Source organism: Nilaparvata lugens, chromosome X (genome assembly GCF_014356525.2).
Source record: "Nilaparvata lugens isolate BPH chromosome X, ASM1435652v1, whole genome shotgun sequence".
Classification (NCBI taxonomy): domain Eukaryota; kingdom Metazoa; phylum Arthropoda; class Insecta; order Hemiptera; family Delphacidae; genus Nilaparvata; species Nilaparvata lugens.
This window is the reverse complement of record NC_052518.1, coordinates 84,454,793-84,477,796: the sequence shown is the minus strand read 5'-3', so window position 1 is coordinate 84,477,796 and position 23,004 is coordinate 84,454,793. Positions and strand designations below refer to the sequence as shown.

The 23,004-nt window shown below is 34.3% G+C and overlaps 1 protein-coding gene across 3 annotated transcripts in view; it reads left to right on the top strand.

Annotated features, from left to right (window-relative positions):
- Positions 1-23,004, top strand: part of LOC111043639 (zinc finger protein 883) — a 44,350-nt gene that overhangs the window by 19,336 nt on the left and 2,010 nt on the right. For all 3 annotated transcript variants that reach the window (XM_022328633.2, XM_039441778.1, XM_039441779.1), the window contains 4 exons: positions 3,907-3,987; positions 7,418-7,630; positions 9,696-10,043; positions 21,563-23,004. The exon at positions 21,563-23,004 is cut by the window's right edge. In XM_022328633.2, the coding sequence (XP_022184325.2) occupies positions 3,907-3,987; positions 7,418-7,630; positions 9,696-10,043; positions 21,563-23,004 (2,084 nt within the window). The remainder of the gene's footprint in view (positions 1-3,906; positions 3,988-7,417; positions 7,631-9,695; positions 10,044-21,562) is intronic.

Here is a 23,004-nt window from a genome sequence, read left to right as displayed (position 1 = left end):
GTGTGTACTGAGTGAGGATCCGTGTGAACCGCTGGCTTTAACCCCAGCGCACTTTTTGACGCTAACACCGTTGAAATCGTTTCCCATGCGGGACGTGGACAGTGTCCCTGTGAATCGTCTCACCAGGTATGAATTGATTGGTCAACTTATTCAATCGTTCTGGAACCGATGGAGACGAGAGTACCTGCACGAACTTCAAAGTCGTAAAAAATGGTTGAAATCACCCACTTCTATCAGTGTGGGAACGGTTGTGGTAGTGGACCAACCAAACACACCTCCATTGCAGTGGCCACTGGGTGTCATCGAACAGGTGTTTCCGGGAAGTGACGGCGAGGTTCGAGTGGCGAGTGTTCGCCTAAAAACTGGTATTTATAAAAGACCAGTAACAAAATTGTATCCACTCCCAACTCAATAGTTGTTGTGCTTGTTGCATTTTTTCCTTGTGTTGTTTTTTGGTGTTGGTTTTTTTTTGTTCTTTTTGGCATGTCTGGATTTTTTCCTTTCTTTGGTTTTTTTCAGTTTTGTAACTTGGCTGAAAAATAGTTTTTCAGAGGCGGGGGTATGGTTCGGCCAGAGCATTCGAATCGTAGCGCCAAAATCCCAGACTACAGTTCTGCCAATAGCAGGTTTGTTTGCGCCAGCGCTGATCGTCCAGCTGTTTGCCTTGTCATCCTAACTTTCAGTTTTTGTTTCGTCAGTCGTTCAGTTTGTCTTGTCTTGTCACCCCGTTGTTGTGCAAGAGCAAATTTGTATTTTGTCATGTAATTTCCATCGGAAATTTCTTGTAATTAATTGTTTGAGTGTAGTGTGTGTGAATTTAATATAACAGCGTAAATAGTATTGTATTGGATTAATTTGAATCAGATTTGAATTTATAAAGAGTCAGTTTGAGCTTTGTTCAAACACAGTACAGAGCCTGCAATTTGAACGTGAAAAGGCTGCCCGGAAGCAAACCTGTCTTTTTCCCAGATTTCTTCCCACCTGAATCTGACCAAAACACCTAATAAAGGCTTCGAAGGGCAAGTAGACAAAATTTGATTAAATCTGGTGAGTTTTCGCTCTTTTTTATTGTTCATTAATGCAGAGTTTAGCTGTACCAATAACCTGGCTCAAATTGAAGATTAAATTTTGCTACTTGTTTGTATTTGATTATTTGAATAGTAAATTACAGTCCACTAGTAGCTCTAGCCTGAGCTTTGTTCAGAACACATACAATTGCCTATGTATTCTCATGCCTATGAGACATTTTTTCTCCTATCTTATCCAGTCGTAAAAGGAAATGAATTGCGAACAATTTTTAAACATCCGTCATTCATAATTCGAAAAGATAACTCATTGTTTGCAGGAGATTGTGTACTAATAAGAAATAATTATTATTGTAAGAATATGTCTAGAATAGTTAATAAATCAAGTCAAAAAATAGTTAGTAATTAAGTCAACTTTTAGACGATAAGGACCTTAATGATTGTAAATCTTTAGTTATAAGTGAATATTACCAATATGTTCAATATTACCACTTGCACATAAAATCAAAACATTACAATTCATGCAAGGAAGACTCAATTTTTGAACCTTGAAGAATCAGAAAAGCTGTTTAATTTTTTAGAACCATACGTTTATTGGGAAAGCATTGTATCCTTACCCTCACAACAACCTGCCAAAACACTATGCATACAAATCTATCTTTCGACTTGATCCATAAAGCTAATCTAAATATCAAACCACTAGAAATTATAAAGGATTTTACAGCTGAAAGCAATTACCTACCTCATTATATTCTTATCCCAATTGGAATTTTTATGCTGTTGATAATAATTGTAGTTATTTATTACAAATGTAAAATCTCATTGAAATTTTGTAATCGAAATATTTCTGATAAGAAACAAACAGCTTTTAACTTAGGCGGACCGTAACTCCCAACCGAAACTCCTACTTGAAAAATTGTTCTTAAACTTTTGTATTAGTATGTATTGATAACTTAGTTGAGTATTATGTTATATTGTTTTAACCAGTTTTTGTATTTTGGGTCTTATCAGTTTTTGGTCGCTGAGGACAGCTCCAAACTTGGGGAGGAAGTTATACCCATTGTTGTTGTGTAGTAGCTGAGTATAGCAGCACTTGGAATAGTATATAAGCTCTAGTAATTAAGATTCTTTGTCTCATTTTGGCAGTCACTATGCCAGTTATACCCATTGTTATGGTATAGTAGCTGATACAGCACTTGGAATAGTATATAAGCTCTAGTAATTTAAGATTCTTTGTCTCATTTTGGGCAGTCACTATGCCCGTTTGTTTCAACAATAACTCTTTTTAAAAAGGATGTCACGTGTTCCGTTTACTTAACTTGTGATATCTATGATGGTTTTAGCGATAAATAATATGCTCCTGAAAGTTTGAGATTTTCATAAATGCATTTTCAGCCAACTTTTTAAGTTTAATTGCTTAAAGCTCTGCAACAATGCAACGAAACATAAATACTTATTGTAAGTTAGGTGAGAATTAAATTCTCTTCAGTTTGTTGTCTTATTTTACTATTTCATGCTTCCCTTCCATAATTGCTATAGCACTTTTAGCGTCGGGGGTGAATTCTTCAATTTAGCCACAATAGATCATCTGACAATGAAATTTGTTGGGAATGTCTGTAATTCAATTTTTGTGTCTGCAGCTCTATTGGGACTAGTTAAGAGATAAACACGTCAAAGTCCCCATCTCTAACCCTTCTACTAAAGGTGTGGAAACGCCAAGTTGGCCCTTGTTGCAAAATTGAAGAATACACCCCCAACAATAAAGCTGCTCTACCAATTGAAGGAAAGCATGAAATAAGGGAATAAATAATATTAATATTAAATACTATTCCAGGCAATAAATGCTCAAAAAATAAGGTATAGAGGGAAAAGTTTGGAAGACAATTTTTGTCCCCGCAGCTCTGTTTAGGGTAGTAAAGGAGGTAAACTTATCAAAACTCCCCATCCCCTGTGCTAAGTGGTTGGGGATGGTTCTAAGGTACCATTCTTCGGCTTGTCGCACATATAGCGAAAACTATGCTTCTTACAGACATTACTGTTTTGTACAAAATTGAAGATTACAACATTTCAAAAAACATTCATATGATATATAACGTTCTCCATGAATCTTATAGTTTTTTTTTGATATATGAGACTTGAGGTGAGACATTTTAGAAAAACAGCATTTAATTGGGATTTGGGTTTAACAATAATTATTGAGAAAAAAACACGTTTGCCTCCAATTTCTTTCTCTTTTTGGCCTAATAGTTTGTTAATTATTGTTGAAAAAATACATTCTGATTATGAGCTTTTAAAGCATTTCTCTCCAATTTGATGTATAATTTCTCTATTTTAAGCATTTCCCTACGACCATGCAGCATTTCCCTATGCAGCAGTTTTATTGTTGAGTGTGTAATATTCATTTTTGCAACAATAGATCAATTGACAAAGGAATTTGGAGGCAATGTTTGGAACTCAATTCTTGACTTTGCAGCTTTGTTTGGACCAGTTGGGAGCTGAACTTATCAAAAGTCCTCATCCCTACCCCTTGTGCTCAAGGGATGAGGGTTGTATAAAAGTTTCTTTTCATTTGTTGACAGGTACTGTGACATAGCTTCTGTTTGCTAGATTTTGGTTTGGGATTCTTATAACATCATACCACGTATACGCCTCATGCTTGTGAAGTTATCAGGATACTACAAAAAAATAATTTTGAAAAACGAATGTTATATTTTTGTAACTATTTCTTTCAAGAATATAATTTTGAAAACTGTGAAGAACAATATTTATGAAAGAACTAAGATCAATATTAATTTACTATTACTATCTGTACATGTAACCTACTTCCTCTTCTAGATTGCTTTAATTCTTGAAATTTTCATTGGTTCATTACTTGTTCCAGGAGAAATCTTACAAAGATAATTTTTCAAATTGCGAAGAGAAAACTATAACTGATCTGGATTCGCCATCTGGAGCTCAAGTGGTGAGATTTATTCAACCTAAAATTCAAATTTAAGAACTTGAAGCTAACTCCAAATTTGTAGATTCATGGTATGTTGGTGGATAGAGTAAAGTAAATTAACCAGCGTGACTTGACTATAATAACGTCACTAAATGCTTTGACTACACAATTAGCCTATCAATTAACAGATTGTACTTATATAGCTGTAATTTGCTACTAATCATGGAAGGGTGATCTCAAAATTTGCATTGCTGACCAACTCATAAAATCAAGCACCGTACCTTCACATGACTGGGTAATCAATTGTCTGCTGGGTAATAATGCATTTATTATTATTCTTCATACTCGTTCAACATCAACTGTATTCCACGATTTAATCGAGTTGAATCTCATGGAAAATTGTAAACTGAATCTGTAAACAGCTGTATCAAAGGCTAAATGAAATATATGTTTACGAAATTGAAAACTGCTATTCTTTATAACATAGGTTAGTAGTGTGAAAAAGTTTTCAGTATACAAACGTCTATCAGGTGAGACGTTTCCAACACAACTTGATCACTAGATGCCAACCATAAACAGAGTAAATTAATGTAGATGACACCCCACGAGAAGATCTCTTGATAGCCGACAAAACCAGGGACTTTCTCGTGGTGTGCCAACTATGGCTCACAAAATGACCTACAGATAGTGAATGAGTGGTGATTTTCAGGATCAAGTTGTGATTTCAGGTACAAGAAATTCAAACGGCTCACTTAGATCTTCACAATTTGAAAGATTATAAAAAGAAAATGAAAATTGTCTGTGATATTTTATTGGAAGTCGAAGAAGTTTCATCGCATTTATTGTCTTCAATCACTTTATTCTAAAGGAATATATTGCTTTCAAATCAGCTTGTAGGTTATAATAGTTGAAAGATGCAGTACATCCAGGTAAATTATTATATGTAATTAATGTGTGTATCTTCCGTAGATTAGTATGTATAAAAATATCATACGTAACTCGTCAGGGAATATGTGTTCTTACTCTTTAAAGAATTTTACACTAGACTTATTCTTGTGTAAAAAGTGTCATACTCTTACGTTTAACACAAAATTCCGGCACTATTTGACTAACGTTATAATATTATTCGAGATTATGGTTCTCCCGTTGACAACTCTTAAGCCCTGCACACACATACACATCGATTTTTGCTCGTATATCGTAGGTCCTTTGCGGTCCTTAACAATTCTATTGGAACAAATTATTTCAAACAGATGATGTCTGTCAAGTTCCGATTAATCTGATAGAATTCATACGGATGCAAAATATAGTACAAACAAAAATCGATGTGTGTTTGTGCAGGGCTTAAGAATACCTATACCAAATGTCTTTTAAAATGTTTTTGGCATTTTACATGATTATGATTCTTGTTAACTTTCTACAATCGCCAATGACCAAACATGAGAATCCACAATATATTTTGAGCTTAATTAACTCCTGATATAATAAATGTAGATGCTTCTCGATTCGGATATTATAAAATTATTTATTATCTTATTTGTAGACTTTATTAATACTTTTCTAGAATTTTATACTAAATAGACTAGTTGCGGATCAGTAATAAATGTAAACTTCACTTTGACTCAAAAGAAAAAATGAAGTTGAATCAGTTATATGATTTTTGTGCCCAAGACTTGATTTCATTGGATTTGCCTTTTTGTCATCAAAATAATTATTATCTAAAACTAAGTAGGCTTAGATCATCTTTTTTATTTATTTAATATTGAAAACACAAAGATATAGTCAAATATCACAAATTCATTCATAGAGAAAACACAAGCTTGTTCTAACACCTGAGGTTTCATCCTCATTGTGACATAGAAACTTGTACTTGCAGTTTAAACTGCCATCTTACACTTATTAACCAAATATCCTTACTTACAAGTTTCTGTGTCATACTCGTAAGGTGATTCATCTGAAGACTGGAGATGCCACCTTAGGTGTTGAAACATGTTTTTGTTTTTCCTCTAAATAACTTCATGATATTTGACTATATTTTTGTATTTTCAATATTTTTTAAAAATTAAAAAAAAAAAATACCACCTGACTCGAACCCACGAACCAGGTGGTATTAGCCGACCGAAGATTGTAACGTTCCTTACCACTAGACTAACCCTACCAGCTTGATTCATTTGAAGATTGTAATATTCCGTTCACAAAAAGGACATCCTGCTATCGGTACACGGTACCTTTTCAACTTCACTGGGAGAATGCTCCTTAATAGCTGAAAAATATTAAATTAAAATATTCTTCATATAATGAATCCACTTACGGTTGGGACTACCCGAACGGCTAGAAAATAGTTCAGTGAGAGGGGAAAAACTTGAAATTGCAACGGCCTTATGGGAACTGGGTTTTTTAGTGGCAACCATCCATAGCTGATCTGTAGCTGTTTAAACAATCCATGGTTGTAACCTTTTCCTGAACCTTTGATAAAGTATGTATGTTATTGGTAACTTCGCTTAAAATACCATTCTTCATTTTAATCGAACTGAAGCCCTGCTTTTCATTGAATTCATTCTCTTTGAGCGGAAAAATGATAACATTTGTTTATATGCGAGTGTTCACACATTTTCATCTTGATTCTCCCATGAGAAGCAATGGTATTTTGTTCTTACCCTGCAGAGCAGAAATTTAAATGAAACATGGCTTATCAGATTCCACTAATGGTCTCCAACAATCATGAGATCACTTAACGAAATCGGAATATTCGTGCGTTTGTTTGTGAGTGGCACATTTTGTTATTTTGGCTGTAAATCACGCTGCACATAGTGACATTAGTAGCGGCTACTAGCTGCTACGGGAACGCGGAATTGGGAGTGTTTGGAACTCAAATGTACATGGCATTTCAAATTCCTTGTTCGCGCGACAGCTAGTGTATGCTTAGTTGACGCTACTATTGTCCTTTCGTGCAGGCTGCTTAAGGCTCACTTTGTAAATCTGATGTACTTTAACTGTTGAACAGGTCACTATGTTTTATTATAGTGGCGTATTTCACAACATTAGCCTATTAACGTTTGAATAAGCACAAGTAAATCATTCACCACTCATATAATATTATAATATGTAAAATTAATACATACCTATAATTGAAGTTATTATTCCATGAATTATGTTATCTTTACTCATATTTCTTCTCATTAATTTTAGTAATTTTCCATTCTCTATCTAAAATCTGTGCCTTTTTGGAAATTGATAATAAATAAATATTTCTCATTCATCATTAAATGGATGAACTTCTTTATTTTGCTGAAAAATATTACACATTTTTTACAGTATTATTAAAAATATGTATGTTATGTTGTCATAAGGATAGTTTTTCTCTAATACTTTCTAGATGGCAATGCTATTTTCGAATTGAAAAGTCCAATAAATTTAATAGTCATCAATATAGCTTTTCTATCTTGTACAGGTTGGTGTGCAGGAAGGCGATGTGACCTACATCAAAGTTAATCCTGATCCTCTTAGCATGCTAGAGGTTATTGATAACAGCGAAAATAGTACTACCAATCCTCTGACTTCAGTAACTGATAACGCAATGAACGGAACTAGCCATGTGATGACCTCCAATGGGACGGATACTAACAGTGATCAGAGTGCAGTCAACTCTGGAAATCGTTGCGAGGTGGGTTTGCGATTTTTTTAAATTTAGGAATACTTATTCTCTACAATAAAATATGAAAAAACATTATTTTTATTTTTAGGTGATTCAGGTCATGATCTCACTTTGAAATATAACCAGTAGGTACTGTAACTACCCACTGACCATTGTCAATACAATATTTTCCATTATTTGGTATCAACTTGGTCCGGTTGATAAGTCTCGCTCAACCTGTTCAATGTAGCTGCTCGACTTTTTGTACTCTGTTCACAGAACTACTAGAAATAATTTTTCGCTTATCATACAATTTATTTCCTTTAATTTTGTATCTTGGATTTTATTTTCAATATAAATACAAACATAGTTTGTGTTGTTACAGCTTGTGACAGGAATGATTTGAAGTATTTAACAAACATCCATATCCAACCCTCTGAAGTATGAATTTACTCGAGAAATGTAGAAAAATGCATTAAAAACTGGTGAAAGGAAAGCCTCTAATTCAGTACCACCATTACTGAAGCTAAACCTGTAACTACACTTCCACACTTTGGTGTCTACACCTACACTTTGATGTTTACACTTACAAGTTCATTTGTTTTTGACACACTCTCTAAAAATCCCAAAAAAATATTAGACGGACCTGTGTATGAAATTTAAAAATTTGTGAATAAGATAATGAAAAAGCTGAAAAAAATTTAGAAAAACACCAATTTTGAGCTTTGGGCGAAATATTGTAGTCCTCTCAACATAAGATATTGTTGCAGACTTCTACACTAATAAAACAGTTGAGGCGATTTATACTGATTAGATTCATTACTTACAGCACTATAACACATGGAAGTAAACTAGAAACAACTATAAACTGATCACTACCCAATAAATTACACAGAATTATCACAAGCTCACGTTACTAGTATGAGAACTGTATAAGAATAGCTGTCACCAAGAATAATAACTGTTAGAACAACTACAAAAGTCTATTATCACTTTAATTTATTTCACTCTGTCACGATGAGAAGACGTGAACACTTCACTGTAGTTTCTCAACTCAACTCGCCAACTGCAACACGCGCCATTTATATAGGCTCTGTAGAATTATCTAGAGAGATGGCGAATACAGCAGAATTCTCCAGAAAGGTGTGTCGAAACGTTCCTCCAATCGCAGTGCATGGAGCTTGCCAGAGAATTCTAGATCACGCTTGCCTTTGGTCGATGGTTCCCCTCATCAAAAAGTGGAACACACTAGAACGATCCAGAAGCTCCCCTACCTCCTCCTGCCATCCTTCTAAATGCCTCATCCATAACAATATTCAGACCCTAGCTGAACCTCTGTGCCTAATTTTAACATTTTCTCTCAATTAGTTATTGAAAAATCTGATAAAAACTGGAGAATACCTGGAAAACGCTGTAGAAGTGCCTATATAGGGCGTATCTTTGGCATAATTTTGAAGTCCTATCAAGAAAACATTTGTTCACCATAGCTTAACGACTGTACCAAATTTGAACATTCTCTTTCAATTAGGTAGTTCTTGAAAAAATTGAGGAAACGTTTGGTACGCTAGGAAAACGCAGTAAAACCACCTATCCTGGGCGAAACTTAATCGTAATTATTCTGAAGTCCCCTTAAACAAATTTTCTGAGACCCTTGCCGAACTCCTGTATTAAATTTGAACATGATATGTCATTTAGTTCTTGGGAAGGTTTAGAAACGCAGAAAAACGCTCAATAACCGCTGATCTTTGGCGGAACTAAGGCGTTATTTCAAAACACTTCCAATACAACATTTTTATACCTCAGCTGAGCCTGTGTACCAAATTTTTTTGCCGATTAGTTCTTGAAAAAAGCTTAGAAAACGCTGGAAAACGTAGATTTTGGGCATATCTTTGGAAATCCGTTCTTAGTGCGCCTCTAGAAGGCCAACAGAATATACATGCCAAATTTGAACGTATTTGGTTAAGTAGATTTTTAGTTCTGTTGATTATGAATGAGTGAATGAATCAGTGTCATTTCGCTTTTTTATATAGGTGCTAAATAAATGGGTTACATGACAGAAAAAGTAAATTTCATGTATATTTTGTGCCGTTCTCAGGATAACGTGCTTATGGTGAGTGTAGAGCCCGAAGCTGTCAGCCTACTTGAAATTGGTACGCCGGGCACAACGACTACTCAGCACAGCTCTTCGAACTCTGGTGCTGGCCAAGACACCATTGCCATATACCAGCACCAGCCACAGCACCATCATCCGCAACAGGCCACTCATCATCACCATAACCACCATCATCTGCAGCCGATGGCCGCTGACAATCTGCAGCAGATGACCACCATGCAGCCAATGGAGCACCACATTGGCAACGGCGAACCCGTTGTGCACATCGACATGCACCATCAAGCACAGGCACAGATGCATCAGGCTGATGAGCAGGCAGCTGTCAATCAGGTAACGCATCTTGCTACTAGTTACTACACCAGTACTTACTCGTTGGCGCTACAGCTCATTCAGAGCCTTGACCTCCTTCAAAAAGCCTCTCCATTCGTCTCTATCGGTAGCCTTACGTCTCCATCAGCTGACACCCAGCTTCCTAATATCGTCCTCCACATCCTTCAGCCAACGCTTTCTCGGACGTCCTACAATTACATTCGAATAGTGTCAATGTTTAAAAATACATAACGCTAGACTAGCCTATTTCCATGAGAAGACTAACAAATAAGAAAGTGCAACCTGAAAGTGCTCAAAATTACCTGTAGTTTATTTATTTATCAATTTTCATTACATACAAAGGCTCATAGAGATCCATGAAGATCCTTATTTACACAAGTAACTAAAATTAGTGAAACTCTAGTAAGGAATAAGAGAGACAGGTTCACCAGATATTCCTTCAAATTCTCTGGAAAGATTTTAGTATTTTCTAATGCTTGCAATCTGGTTGGTAGCTTCACAAAATATTTCTTACCTCTGTAGACGGGGTTATCTTTAAAATATCTAATCTGTGTCTATCTGTGTTATGACCAAATCGTGTTTTATAATTGTGTGAATCATTTCTCAAGTTTGAGCCAGCATATTTTGTGAAAAAGACAATAACATCATACATGTTTCGTCCATATATTGTAAAAGGAAATTTAATCACATGACATTAAAAAAGTGAATTCTATTTGCAGAGGTATCATTTAAATTTGAAATAATGAGATTTGAGATTGAGAAGTTGTGAGTTGTTATTAAGAAATCAGATTAATACCCCAGGTAATCTTGTTTATGAATTAAAATACAGAATATAGGATCACTTTCCGCTAAAATTGATGCTGATGATACGGTAGAAAATCTAAGTTCGTCAAGTGCATTATTTTGAATTCAAATTCAAATTCAAATTTATTTCCACAAAGTACAAAAATTTCAACTATACAATACAAATGCAATGCAGTACAATCAATTCAAATAAAGAACATTCCTTACTAAAAAAAATAAATTGAACAATTAGAGTATTATTACTTCTATTCCTTACTAGTAAGAATTATAATGTACAATCAAACTGAATGGATTGAGGATCATCACTATATTATTATTCAACACTTTGAATAGCATTAGCTTGGTGAAAATCTACTGGCATAAGTGAGAACGGGTCCGTATCACAGAGACAAGTTCTCACAGAGACAAGTAGTGTTTTTGAACGATATTAGTGTCATAGAGACAAGTTTCATAGGAACAAGTATTTTTATAAATGGCAGTCTCACAGGAACAAGTTCCCACGGAGACAAGATGAGTCTCACAGAGACAAGGTGAGTCTCACAGAGACAAGGTCAGTCTCACAGAGACAAGGTCTGTCCCACTGGAACAAGTAGCAGTGTCACTGGAACAAGAAGAGGGGTGGAGTCCCATTCGAAGAAGTGGAGTGTCACAGAGACAAGGTCAGTCTCACAGGAACAAGGTTGGTGTGGTGTGTTGCCTACACATGAAGATGAAGGCATTCCATTTGCTCTAATAAATTGGATGTCATCTGTTTTTTAATATATACCGTATACATAATTATATATTATGGTGACATGAATAGAATAGAATGACTGCCTTTATTTTTCTTAGAGAGCGAAGTTAGGACGCAGTCGACCCTCTCTTACACTCAACTCTCTATCAAGTATTATAACAATACAAAAAAATAATACAAATAATATGATTAAAAACAAACAATAGTTAAGTTATCTACTTATTTAAAATAATAACAAATTTTGAATTATTGAAAAGAAAGAGAAAAAATACATTGAAAATAATACATAACAATGCTGAATAATAGTATTTTCTGATACTTCATCACTTTAGTAAAAAATAAGACACTACAGAGTACAATACAGTAGGCCTTCATATCAACTGAAGTGTTTGCTATACATTTCATTTCCTACTTATTATCACTCTGTAAATCTCGAAGTGGATAAGTAAATTACATTATGATTTATTTAAATAGTAAAATAAAATCTTACTTCAATCAACAAACAACGTGACAAACAACGCTCCTTCAATCCACGTGACATACATATATGAATATATAATATTTACATTATGTAAAAAATGTGGTGACATCATTTGATGCCAGCTTTAAACGTTTCTCCTGTGGAGAAAAAATGATGAATTTAGTGTATCCTAGACATTTAGATTCAAATCTACATAGCAATTGATTCCCCTTTTCATCCAGGATATTTGCGGTTTCTTAAAATTTGAATTTGTTGACCGAGCGAAGTGAGTTCTAAGATTCAAGTCGACGGCTTTGCATTTCTCTTTATGTTTATATGTTCCGCAATTACGGCGAAACGCAGCAATAGATTACATGAAATTTGTCAGGTATATTTCTTTTTAAATTGTGCCTCGACGTATATACAAGGTTTTTTGGAAATTTTGCATTTTAAGGTTAAATCAATGGGTGAACTCTCCTTCGAACGCCAATAATACAGTAAAAATCAGAATAGAATCATCCATAATAATCCAGCTGTTGAGTGGATTTTTAATTGCATGCAATAACGCATGCAATTAATGTATCAATGTAACTTAGTAAAAAATCAGCTGTCGTGTTGACTATTCATTGCATGCAATGACGCATGCAATTAATAACGGAAAGAAAACATAGTATTTTCTCTCGACCTTTATCTGCTTTCAACTCGGGCTGACCTGTTGCCAGTGTGTTGAAGGAGATTAGCTTTTGATGTTAGCATATTTTTGATACACTAACCCCAACAGCCATTAGCCGTTTTCACACCGACATCTTGCCGACACAACATACAAACAGGATTTACTCTTATGGACAGTATGAGACGAGGCTGTGTTTTATAACTGCGCGAGGTCTACTGTTCATAGAACTACTAGTCCAGGATTAAAATGTCGTTTTACAAAAATCATCAAATATTTAATGATTCAATACAATGATACATGTACAAATGTAAAGCTGACTAGCACCAAGGTAGAATCAATTTATTCTTAAATGATTTGAAATATATTTCAAGTTGTTAGGCTTCATTTATTCATTGAACACCTATTTTATCATTATGGGTTATCAGAACCTATTAGAATTATGTAGATTGCCTTTAATGAATAAATTGATTTCCATGTAAATGTATTCCTACCAAACTCCAAAATAACTATTTAAATGTGACTTTCAATTGTTCAGGTTAAGGCCAAATTTTGATACTGCAGTAACTTATACATAAGTGATATCAATGTAAGAAAGAACAGATTATATACTTCTAGATGGATGGAACAATATTGGAAAGATGTTATCAAACGGTATTTGAATACACACCCCTGACTGTTACTGTATGGGAGTACCACCAGTAATTTATAATTTTTCAATTTAAGAGAAGAGTGGTTATAGATAAAATAGTGTACTCAACGGTTATAATCTTCTCCTATCTATATTTTTTCTTCTTATCATTTCTCATCTTCTTCCTCTTCTTCCTCCTTCTTCTTCTTTTGTCTCCTTTTTCTATTATCTTCTTCTTCTCGCTTGTTCTTCTTCTCCTCCTGTCGTCTTCTTCTTGTTCTTTCTCTAGCTTTGTCCGGCAAGGACTGATTTGTTTTTGTATTATGGAGTCCCTTTTGTATAAGGTACCAAGAACAATAACAGGGATATTTCCAGGGCTCTAGAGAATAATAATACTAATTCCCTATGTCCTTTTGCTAAGTTGAAACGTGTAGCAACGTGAGTTGAAATGTATAAGTTGACCTAAATTTTTGAAGGCTGATCTTCGAATTGATAAAATGATAGAAACATGATCACAAGCAAATTCCTAAGAACATAATGGAGATGGAGACTATTCCTTTTAACATAATCATGTTTCCTCATCATTATCACCATCGTCAAATGATACGAGTCGATCCATTCGGCGTATTCACGCCGATCCATTTCATCTAGGAATACCATCATCTAAATATTATGGTAACAATGAAGTGTGCGCAGAAAATCTCACTGGCACTGACTGTACAACTATGAGATTAAGTCAAGACTAGACAAGGTCTAAGATTCAAGTCGACGGTTTTGCATTTCTCTTTATGTTTAAATATTTTTATGTTCCGCATATACGGCGAAACGCGGCAATAGATTTCAATGAAATTTAACAGGTATGTTACTCTTTAAATTGCGCGTCAACGTATATATACAAGGTTTTTTGAAATTTTGCATTTCAAGGATAAAACAAAAGGAGAAAGAGTCTCTTTCAAACGCCAGTATTATCGTAAAAATCAGACTATAGAATTATTTATCATAAATCAGCTGTCGAGTGGATTATTAATCGCATGAAATGACGCATGCAATTAATATCCCAGTGTAATTTGGTAAAAAATCAGCTGTCGTCTGAACTATTGCAAGCGATGAGGCATGCAATATTGATAACTCAAAGTAGGTAGCTTATTATTTTCTCCCGACTTTTCTCTGCTTTCAACTTGGTAAGTAGGTACTTCAACTCGGTATGATTGTAGCTGTTTACAACAAATTATTAGCATTCTAATGATAATAATTTTACTTAATATCAGTAATTATTGACGATACATTTCAAACAGTCATTAGTGGCTTACACACCGATATTTCGCCGACACGTCATAACAGCACATAATTCACCCTGATGGAGGCTGTGGTTTTTAACTGCGCGAGGTCTACTTTTCACAGAACTACTAGTTATTTTTCCAACTGAATAGGTCAACAAATTCTATTGGGAGACATCAAAGGAAAATGCAAGGTGCTGCATTGTGATAAAGTCACGTTCGGCAGACGCCAGTATGTTTTTTCGATGAATAAATTGAACGCAACTTTAGATCTCAATTAAAGATAGATTTCTCTAAGAGTGCTCTTTACTCAAAGGAAGAGTACATTCAACATTACTCCATATGAATGGTATTATGCTTTCTTTCCCTGTGTCTTGTGTATTTGTTACTGTGGGCTGTGTCTTTTTTGTTCGACCATTTAGATTTTTTGACAAGTTCCAAATCCCCCTGATTTAGGTGGGCAGTCAATGCTATTTAATCTATCTATCTATGCATGTAACTGGTTCATAAATATGAAACATGAAACACAATTATGTAATGCACTTACCAAATGCAGTCCCAAAATAAGCACTACCAAATGCACTCCCAACTGGACAGTTGGGTTAAGCAAGCTTGAAGCTAGTTGAAGACACTCCCCTACACTTATGGAGGCTTATAACATTAATCCATTGTACCTTGTTGTTCAATATTGTTTTTTCTCTTAGTAATTAAACAAAATAAAATAATTTTTCTCTCCACATATGCAAATACAAGAAAAAAGTGGAACAAAACGATGTATGAACTTGAATACAAAAAGAAATCGTTAACTATATTTATATACCAACACTTTAATAGTGTACTTCTACAGAAATACTATCTTAAACCAGAACCACATCTGCAAAGAAAATTAGTTGTAAATAGGCTACGATAGGATATGGTTGACGGGATCAATTCCACTTACTTATTATAATATTTACTATTCACTCTATAGTATTTACTGATTTTCCAAATTTGAATTGAATAAAAAGCTTTTCAAAAATACAGAATATAGGTTTCAAAGTTTCGATCAGTGATTTACTTGTCAAGTGGTCAAATTGACTATATAGATTGTTTTTCATAGAGGGATAAACTGAGATATAATAAATACAAGTTTTATAAAAATTGTTCTGTATTGAAAATTTGCCTGAAAACAAAAATTATCGAAATAATCTATCACTTTTAAACAAAGTAGGCTATATATACATATACAAAAGATACCATGTTACATCATTATCGTATCAACGGTAAAATAATAATATTAATTGACAAAATTAAATATCATTTGCAAATTATGTAGTATTGAAAAGCAGTAGTAATCTACTTAATTGCTTCTTAAATGTCATATTCCTTCGATAAATGATTCTTCTTAACTAAGTAGGAAACATACAGCCATCTATTATAAAGATATTTTGTTGTCAAGAATCAATTAGTACTCAAAGAAAAATCATGTGTGTAGGCCTACTGGCCTAATAATCCTAGTAAAATATTAAAAGAAAGATTAATTATTAGTAAGATGATGAATAATAAAGATCAATAAATTATCATGGGAATTGATTACACAAAAAATATAAGTACAAATTTCAATTTTATTATTATCCTTATTAGCTTATGACTTTGAAGGGCGAGTAGACCCAAGGATTGGTCACTGGAGGTCACCCGATAGAAAAATCCATCGTCAATATGGTATAATGTAGTATTGCGGAGCGTTACGATTTCCTTGACCAATTCCATGTCGACTGAATGTGTTTTGTCAACTATTGAACTCGCAACGCAAAGGCACAGGTAGCATCCTCGTAGAGGGGAGGCAAACAATACTAACTAAAAATCTATTTTCTCCAGGAAGGGTATAATATGGAAAACACATGTTAAATATTTCCTGTCGCCAAAGTGCAGTACTTTATACCTGGCACTAGAATTTTTAGAAATAGAAGCATTTGGTTAACTTTGGTTTTATGCTTCAGTGAACATAGTCTATTAGCAGGGTAGTTCTACCTGAGGACACCACCGATGACTAATTGACCGGGCTTTCTAGAAGTACCTAACGGGAAACATTCGACTTGTTTCATGGAAGCAAGGCATTGTAATACTGAATAAGCATTAATTTATAGTTCTATAAAGCAAGGCCTCTTGGTTTTAATACCCGAGACATCAGTCTGCAGATTGTTGTTATGGAATATATATATATATATATATATATATATATATATATATATATCTGTGAGTGTCAGATAAGGTCCACACTATTATTCCTCACCCACCATATAGCTTATATAATATATCGAACTTTCTCACTCCCACTCAACCACATCACTCTCTCACACATACCCTTTCCTTCGGGCTCTCTCTCTCTCTCTCTCTCTCTCTCTCTCTCTCTCTCTCTCTCTCTCTCTTATCACACACATGATAATGAATTGAAACGCAGATTTCTGTCTTTGACACTAATATCATGCTTTAGTTAGATCAATAATGTTTCAATAGCCATCTAGATCTAGGTGAACTATTTGTAACACACAAACTAATAATTAAAACCACCCTTAATGAAGTTTGATTAGTCCCAACCGATATGGTTTGTCAAGGACATGACAAAAAGACAGTAATTGTGGGTTGGAAACGTAATTTTGAATATTTATTATAATAAAATATAAATCCCATTTTCCCGGTGCTCTAAACTCGTTATTTAATAATAAGCCTACAGTTTAAGAGCCATCACTGATACGTCACTTAGTATAAATACAGAAGAACAAAAATCATAAACCTTATTCCGGGCCACTTTCTCATTAATTCTAAATTCTCGTATATGTGTGTGATAAACGAAATTTGAATTTGAAATCACAACATTTTTTGAAAAACGTGCTTATTCTACGAAAATTGAAACCCCTTTCTTAGCTGGCGTCTAGGAATAAGAAATATATTGACCGATAAATACAAACAATTTGGATGTAGATTAGGCGATTAGGCCTTGTCTAAAGAATTCAGCTTAAAGTCTGTTATACAATAAATGAGCAATTCAATATTCATAACATCTTAGTAGTCATCTTATGAATAGTGTAGTCATTCATCAAATCAGTCTTATCAAGTCATAATTATCATCACTCAGTACAATTGAATAGATTAAGTCATACATTGAAAAAAAAACTATTTATAAACTCACAGCACTGAATATCACGTTTTCAACAATTTGAGAATTAATTCACGGAATAATAAGCATTTTCATTCAGAATTAGATTTAGTGCGTTTTTTAATTTATTCAGAGGCCAGTTTCTTCTAATATAAGATAGGGGCAGATTATTGAACATGGAGTACACTAAATAGGGATAAATTTCAAGCTCTTACTCAATCTGACATTAGGAGTTACAATACTCTAGTAGTCCAGATAACAGTAGACCTCACTGAACATCCTTTGCAATGTGGTAACGAGAATCCTTTCCCATCTACTACAAATGCTATCTACTAGGAATAAAGTTTTTGTTATAATATCAGGTCTTTTTTAAAATGTTTGCCAATGGCCCCACTAATAAATCTGATCAGGCTGGTTGGAGACTTCCAATCAACCATACGATCACATTTCATTACATTACATTACATTACCAGGGCTACCAGACATTGTTTTGCAGTAGTCGTCAATATACTATATCATAATGGAAAAAGTAGAACTTTGATATGAAAGTAATGAACTCACTTCGTTACAAATAAAATCTATTGGTGTGCTAATCTAAATGTTGCACTACTTCAATCCTGTAAAAATGAATACCGATATAATACTTATCCTGAATTGATGGAATCCCAAGTCCCATTGCGCTTATGATAATTTTTAATATTAACTCAGTAAGTTCAGAAAGTTATTGCTCAGTTGAATCAGAGCTACGATTAAAAAGATGATTTGGGAATTATTAAGTACCACTTTTTGTTTTTCACTGGGATTTTCATTTTGTAACATGTAGAGACGCTTGTCGAACAACAATCTGTTAAATTTCTATGGGAAAGATTTCATGAGGAAAATGAAGTTTTTCATTGACATTATCATCCGTAACTCGGAACGCCATGATAAATCTTGGCATCTAAAGCTGCGTTTACACCAAAGTTATTAACAAAATGTTAATAACTTAATCCTCACAGATTATTATAGATTGAACGGCACTTGAAAAACACATATGTTCATCATGTGTATGATACGTTATGTTCAATCTAATAGAATCTATAGAATCTATTGGTGTTAACGCAGCTTTACTCTGTGACTGTCTAAAGTTGATATTATATTAATTTGAATTTACAATTCGAGACCGCAGCTTGGAAAAAGAAGAGATGATTAGCTCATAATATCGGGGACCGAGCTTCGCTCAGGAGTACAAAAGCATAAACAATTTATTACAAAAGAAGGAATTATAATGAAAAACCATTTTGGCCATGTGGTTTTTAAGAAGCGGTGATGAATAGGTCAGTGGTAGGCTATTTGGCTTTTATATATTCCATTTCATATTCATATTGATTATTCTTTCGGGTTGAAGGTTTAATATATACTTATTAGATTTATTGGAATAGTTATCTTGGAGTTTGGTAGAAATATATTACATTTGCATAGAACTCAATTTATTTATTTAAGTTCTTCATAATTCTATCTATCTTCTATCTAATTCTAATAGGTTACAAACCCATCCCTATATTATATGATACACCTTCAATCATAAACATATACCTGCATGATTAAAAAACAGCAGACATTCAATTTACTAGAACCAATAATGGAGTGCCTTCAAGTTCAGATGTAGGCAACACGCCTAACTTCTTCCTACATTCGCTACCTTGTCTCTACGACACTGACCTTGCTTCTGTGAAACACCTTGTTTCAGTGAGAACTTGCTTCTGTGAGACTGCCATTTATAGCGCTACTACTTTGGACGGAGACCTTGTCTCTATGAAACTGCTTGTCTCTGTGGGAACTTGTTCCTGTGAGACTGCCATTTATAGAAATACTTGCTCCTGTGAAACTTGTCTCTGTGACACTAATATCGTTCAAAAACACTACTTGTCTCTGTGAGAACTTGTCTCTGTGAAACATCCCCGTGAGAACTTGTCGGCCAGTAATAGTAGCACCCTAATACTAAGAGAGGAAAAAAATGAATAAAATAAAAATAAATTAAATATTCTAAACCTATTACTAATCATACATACGGACCCTTCAACAATATTTAAAAAAAATATTTTGCAAGAGTCATTAAAAATTGAAGCTATATTATTTTGATATAAAAATAAATAATATTCTTGGATTATCCATTTTTATTTTCAATGGAATAATATTCTGGACGTATGGAATAACATATAATGGAAGTATATTATACTTCTTCATTATTATTTGTTGATTTATGAGATCTTTTGGGATACTATTCATTATTTTTGGTGCAATATAAATCAGCTTTTTCAGAATTAAAGTAAGTTTTGAAACATAGCATTCAAATTTATGTTCATTATATCTTGTATCTAGTTGGCGGACAGTCATGACTTTCACATTACTAAATGCACTCATTGAAGGGTATAATATTGATAACTTTTGAATTGATAACTTTTCATTTATATTTTACTGTTTCTCAATTACAAGTCACTATTCTCTATCACATGTGATTACTCAAATAAAATTGACTGTTCCCAATTACATATGATGTGTTTGAAATCACTATTCTCAAATACCATTGATATATTCTCAAATTAAATTGATACTGTCTCAAATGCAGTTGGAGAAGGTTTAGTTGCAAGCACCTTGGACTTGTCTGACGTCATCTCAGGCCAACCAGACGTAATGCTTATCTAGCTTAGCTATTTCATGACTTGAAAAATTTGCTGCTCGACTTGAAAAATGGATGCCGCAGCTTGTTCAAACAGTTTTGAAAGGTTCAGCTTCATGGCATTTCTATTTAGTAGTTCCACAGTATTTACTGTATTGCTGTGTTTCTATCAACTTCAATACAATCAAATTAACAAAATTCCATGTTCCGTCTTCTGTTGAATTCTGCAAATAATATGAATGTATATAATAAATGTATAATAATAAAATAATATAATTTATAATATATAAATAATAATTAATAATATGAATATATATGCATATATTGCATAATATGAATGCAATAATAAATTCTTTATGATGTCATGATACTAAAGGTCATATACATAATATATAAATATTATAATATACTTGAGGCTCAAATTTTACATCAAATAATATTCCTTAGTACATTGACTAAAAATATGTTCAGTTTATGTTTCATTTTCCTATTTAAAATAATTACATTACAAAACTACTTTCAAATATGATTTTTCAAAAAATATTTGACAGTTATTGAATAAAAAAACATTATTCTCTTCTGAAATATAATATTTACATCACATTGTCGACAATTTGAAAATTCTTCAACTAAGTAGTGATGTTTTGTCACATCATTATAGCAAATTGAATTATTATTTCAACCACTTTTCTAATATGGAGAGGAAGACCAAACTTTACTGTCAATTAGAAATTTAATCTATTATCAATAAAAAATTCATCTCATATTGTAGAACAATCTCCAAGTACCTAAAGTGTATATTATGAAGTTTAAAGAAAAGTATGGGTTTTAAATTAATACCAGTGTTGAATCCTTATTTTCAGGTTTCATTTCAAAATATACTTTACAAATATATACTTGGAATATGAAATGTTGAATAAAAAGATAGTAGCCTAAACGTTTCTAATTTCAAAAAATACTGTTTTTAAATATATTATAGGTGTCAACATTGTTTATTCACTTATTGCGAATACATTACATGAAAATAATGATACAACTCGAAGAGGTTTACAACTTAACGCCAAGGACTGATTTAGTTGTAGATAGTTGTAGATATAGTTGTAAAAGTGGGATATGAAATATAATAATAATAATTGTTGTGAATTACAGGAGGGAATGATGCGACCTGATGCAAGTTGGATGATGTCAGACGCACCCGGCCACGGTCGTACCTACAGCTGCACCTCTTGTGAGGAAACCTATCCAACTCTCGAACTGCTCAAACAGCACATGACGAAACATCTAGCTGAGAACCCATACATCTCAAAATACTTCGACACAACTGTCTACGATGGCACAGAGTTGATGCGCGGTGCTGCCAATCCGGGCAAACCCAATGAGTGCACAATCTGTATGGAGTCTTTCTCGAAACCAGCTGCTTATCGTCAACACATGCGACTACACGCCGGCGAAAAACCTTTCAATTGCAAAGAATGCGGTAAATCTTACGCCGAAATATCGTACTTGAAAAGGCATATTTTGAGTCATGCCAGTGAAAACCAGAATTTCTGCTCGATCTGCAACACAAAGTTTGCCGACGTGGCATCACTCCGCGAACATGTACAATCACATGCTTCAGGAGGTGCCAAACCTCACAGCTGTATGGTTTGTGGTAAACTGTATACACGTTTAACAATTTTGAAACGTCATATTATGTCCCATTTCGAAGATTCCAATACTATCAATTGCTTAGATAAAATAGAAGATTTGTTGGATACCAACAATGGTGGATTGAAAAATCCGCGTTCTGGTAACTCGAAACGGGGCTCTGCATCCATGTCTTCAAAACGACATGTTTGTGCCACTTGCTCGAAAGGTTTCAATAGCCTTGGCAACCTACACCGGCATTATAGGGTTCACACAGGGGAGAAACCATATTCCTGTGAGACTTGTAACCATTCCTTCTCTCAGATAAGTCACTTGAGGCAGCACTACCAAGTGCACAGTGGCGAGAAGCATATATGTCCCGTCTGTAATGTGGCAATCAGCAATGACCGCAATTTCAAAAGGCATCTAAAACTACATACTGGTGATCGCCCTTTCAAATGTGAAACATGCCCAGCTACATTCACCCAACAGGGCCACCTAAAAAAGCACGCAAAGGTTCATGAAACTGACTCGTACATGTGCGGTCAATGTGACATTCGTTTTCCTGATCTCTTGCGCTACAGAGAACATGTGAGAACACATGCTGGCGATCGGCCGTATGCCTGCTCTCTCTGTGATTCCAAGTATTCTGACATTGACCTTCTCAAAAAACACGTTGATACTCACGATGAGCTGAAAATCAACAATAAGGCGATCAATTCTATGTCGGCTGCAGTTGCGGCTGCCGCAGCCAATCACCGCACCACAGTTGTAGCAAATGTTGCACCCACTATCAATGTTAATGCCACGTGCTCATCCACTCAAACCCAAACCCACACTATGCCATTGCCCGTTCAGCCCCACAAGTTCTTTCCCAGGTCAAAGAGCAGCAGTCATCTGGTCAACAATCGCGTCAGCACAACTGTCAAGAAAAAGGTGACATGCGAAGTTGGCACACAGAGCGA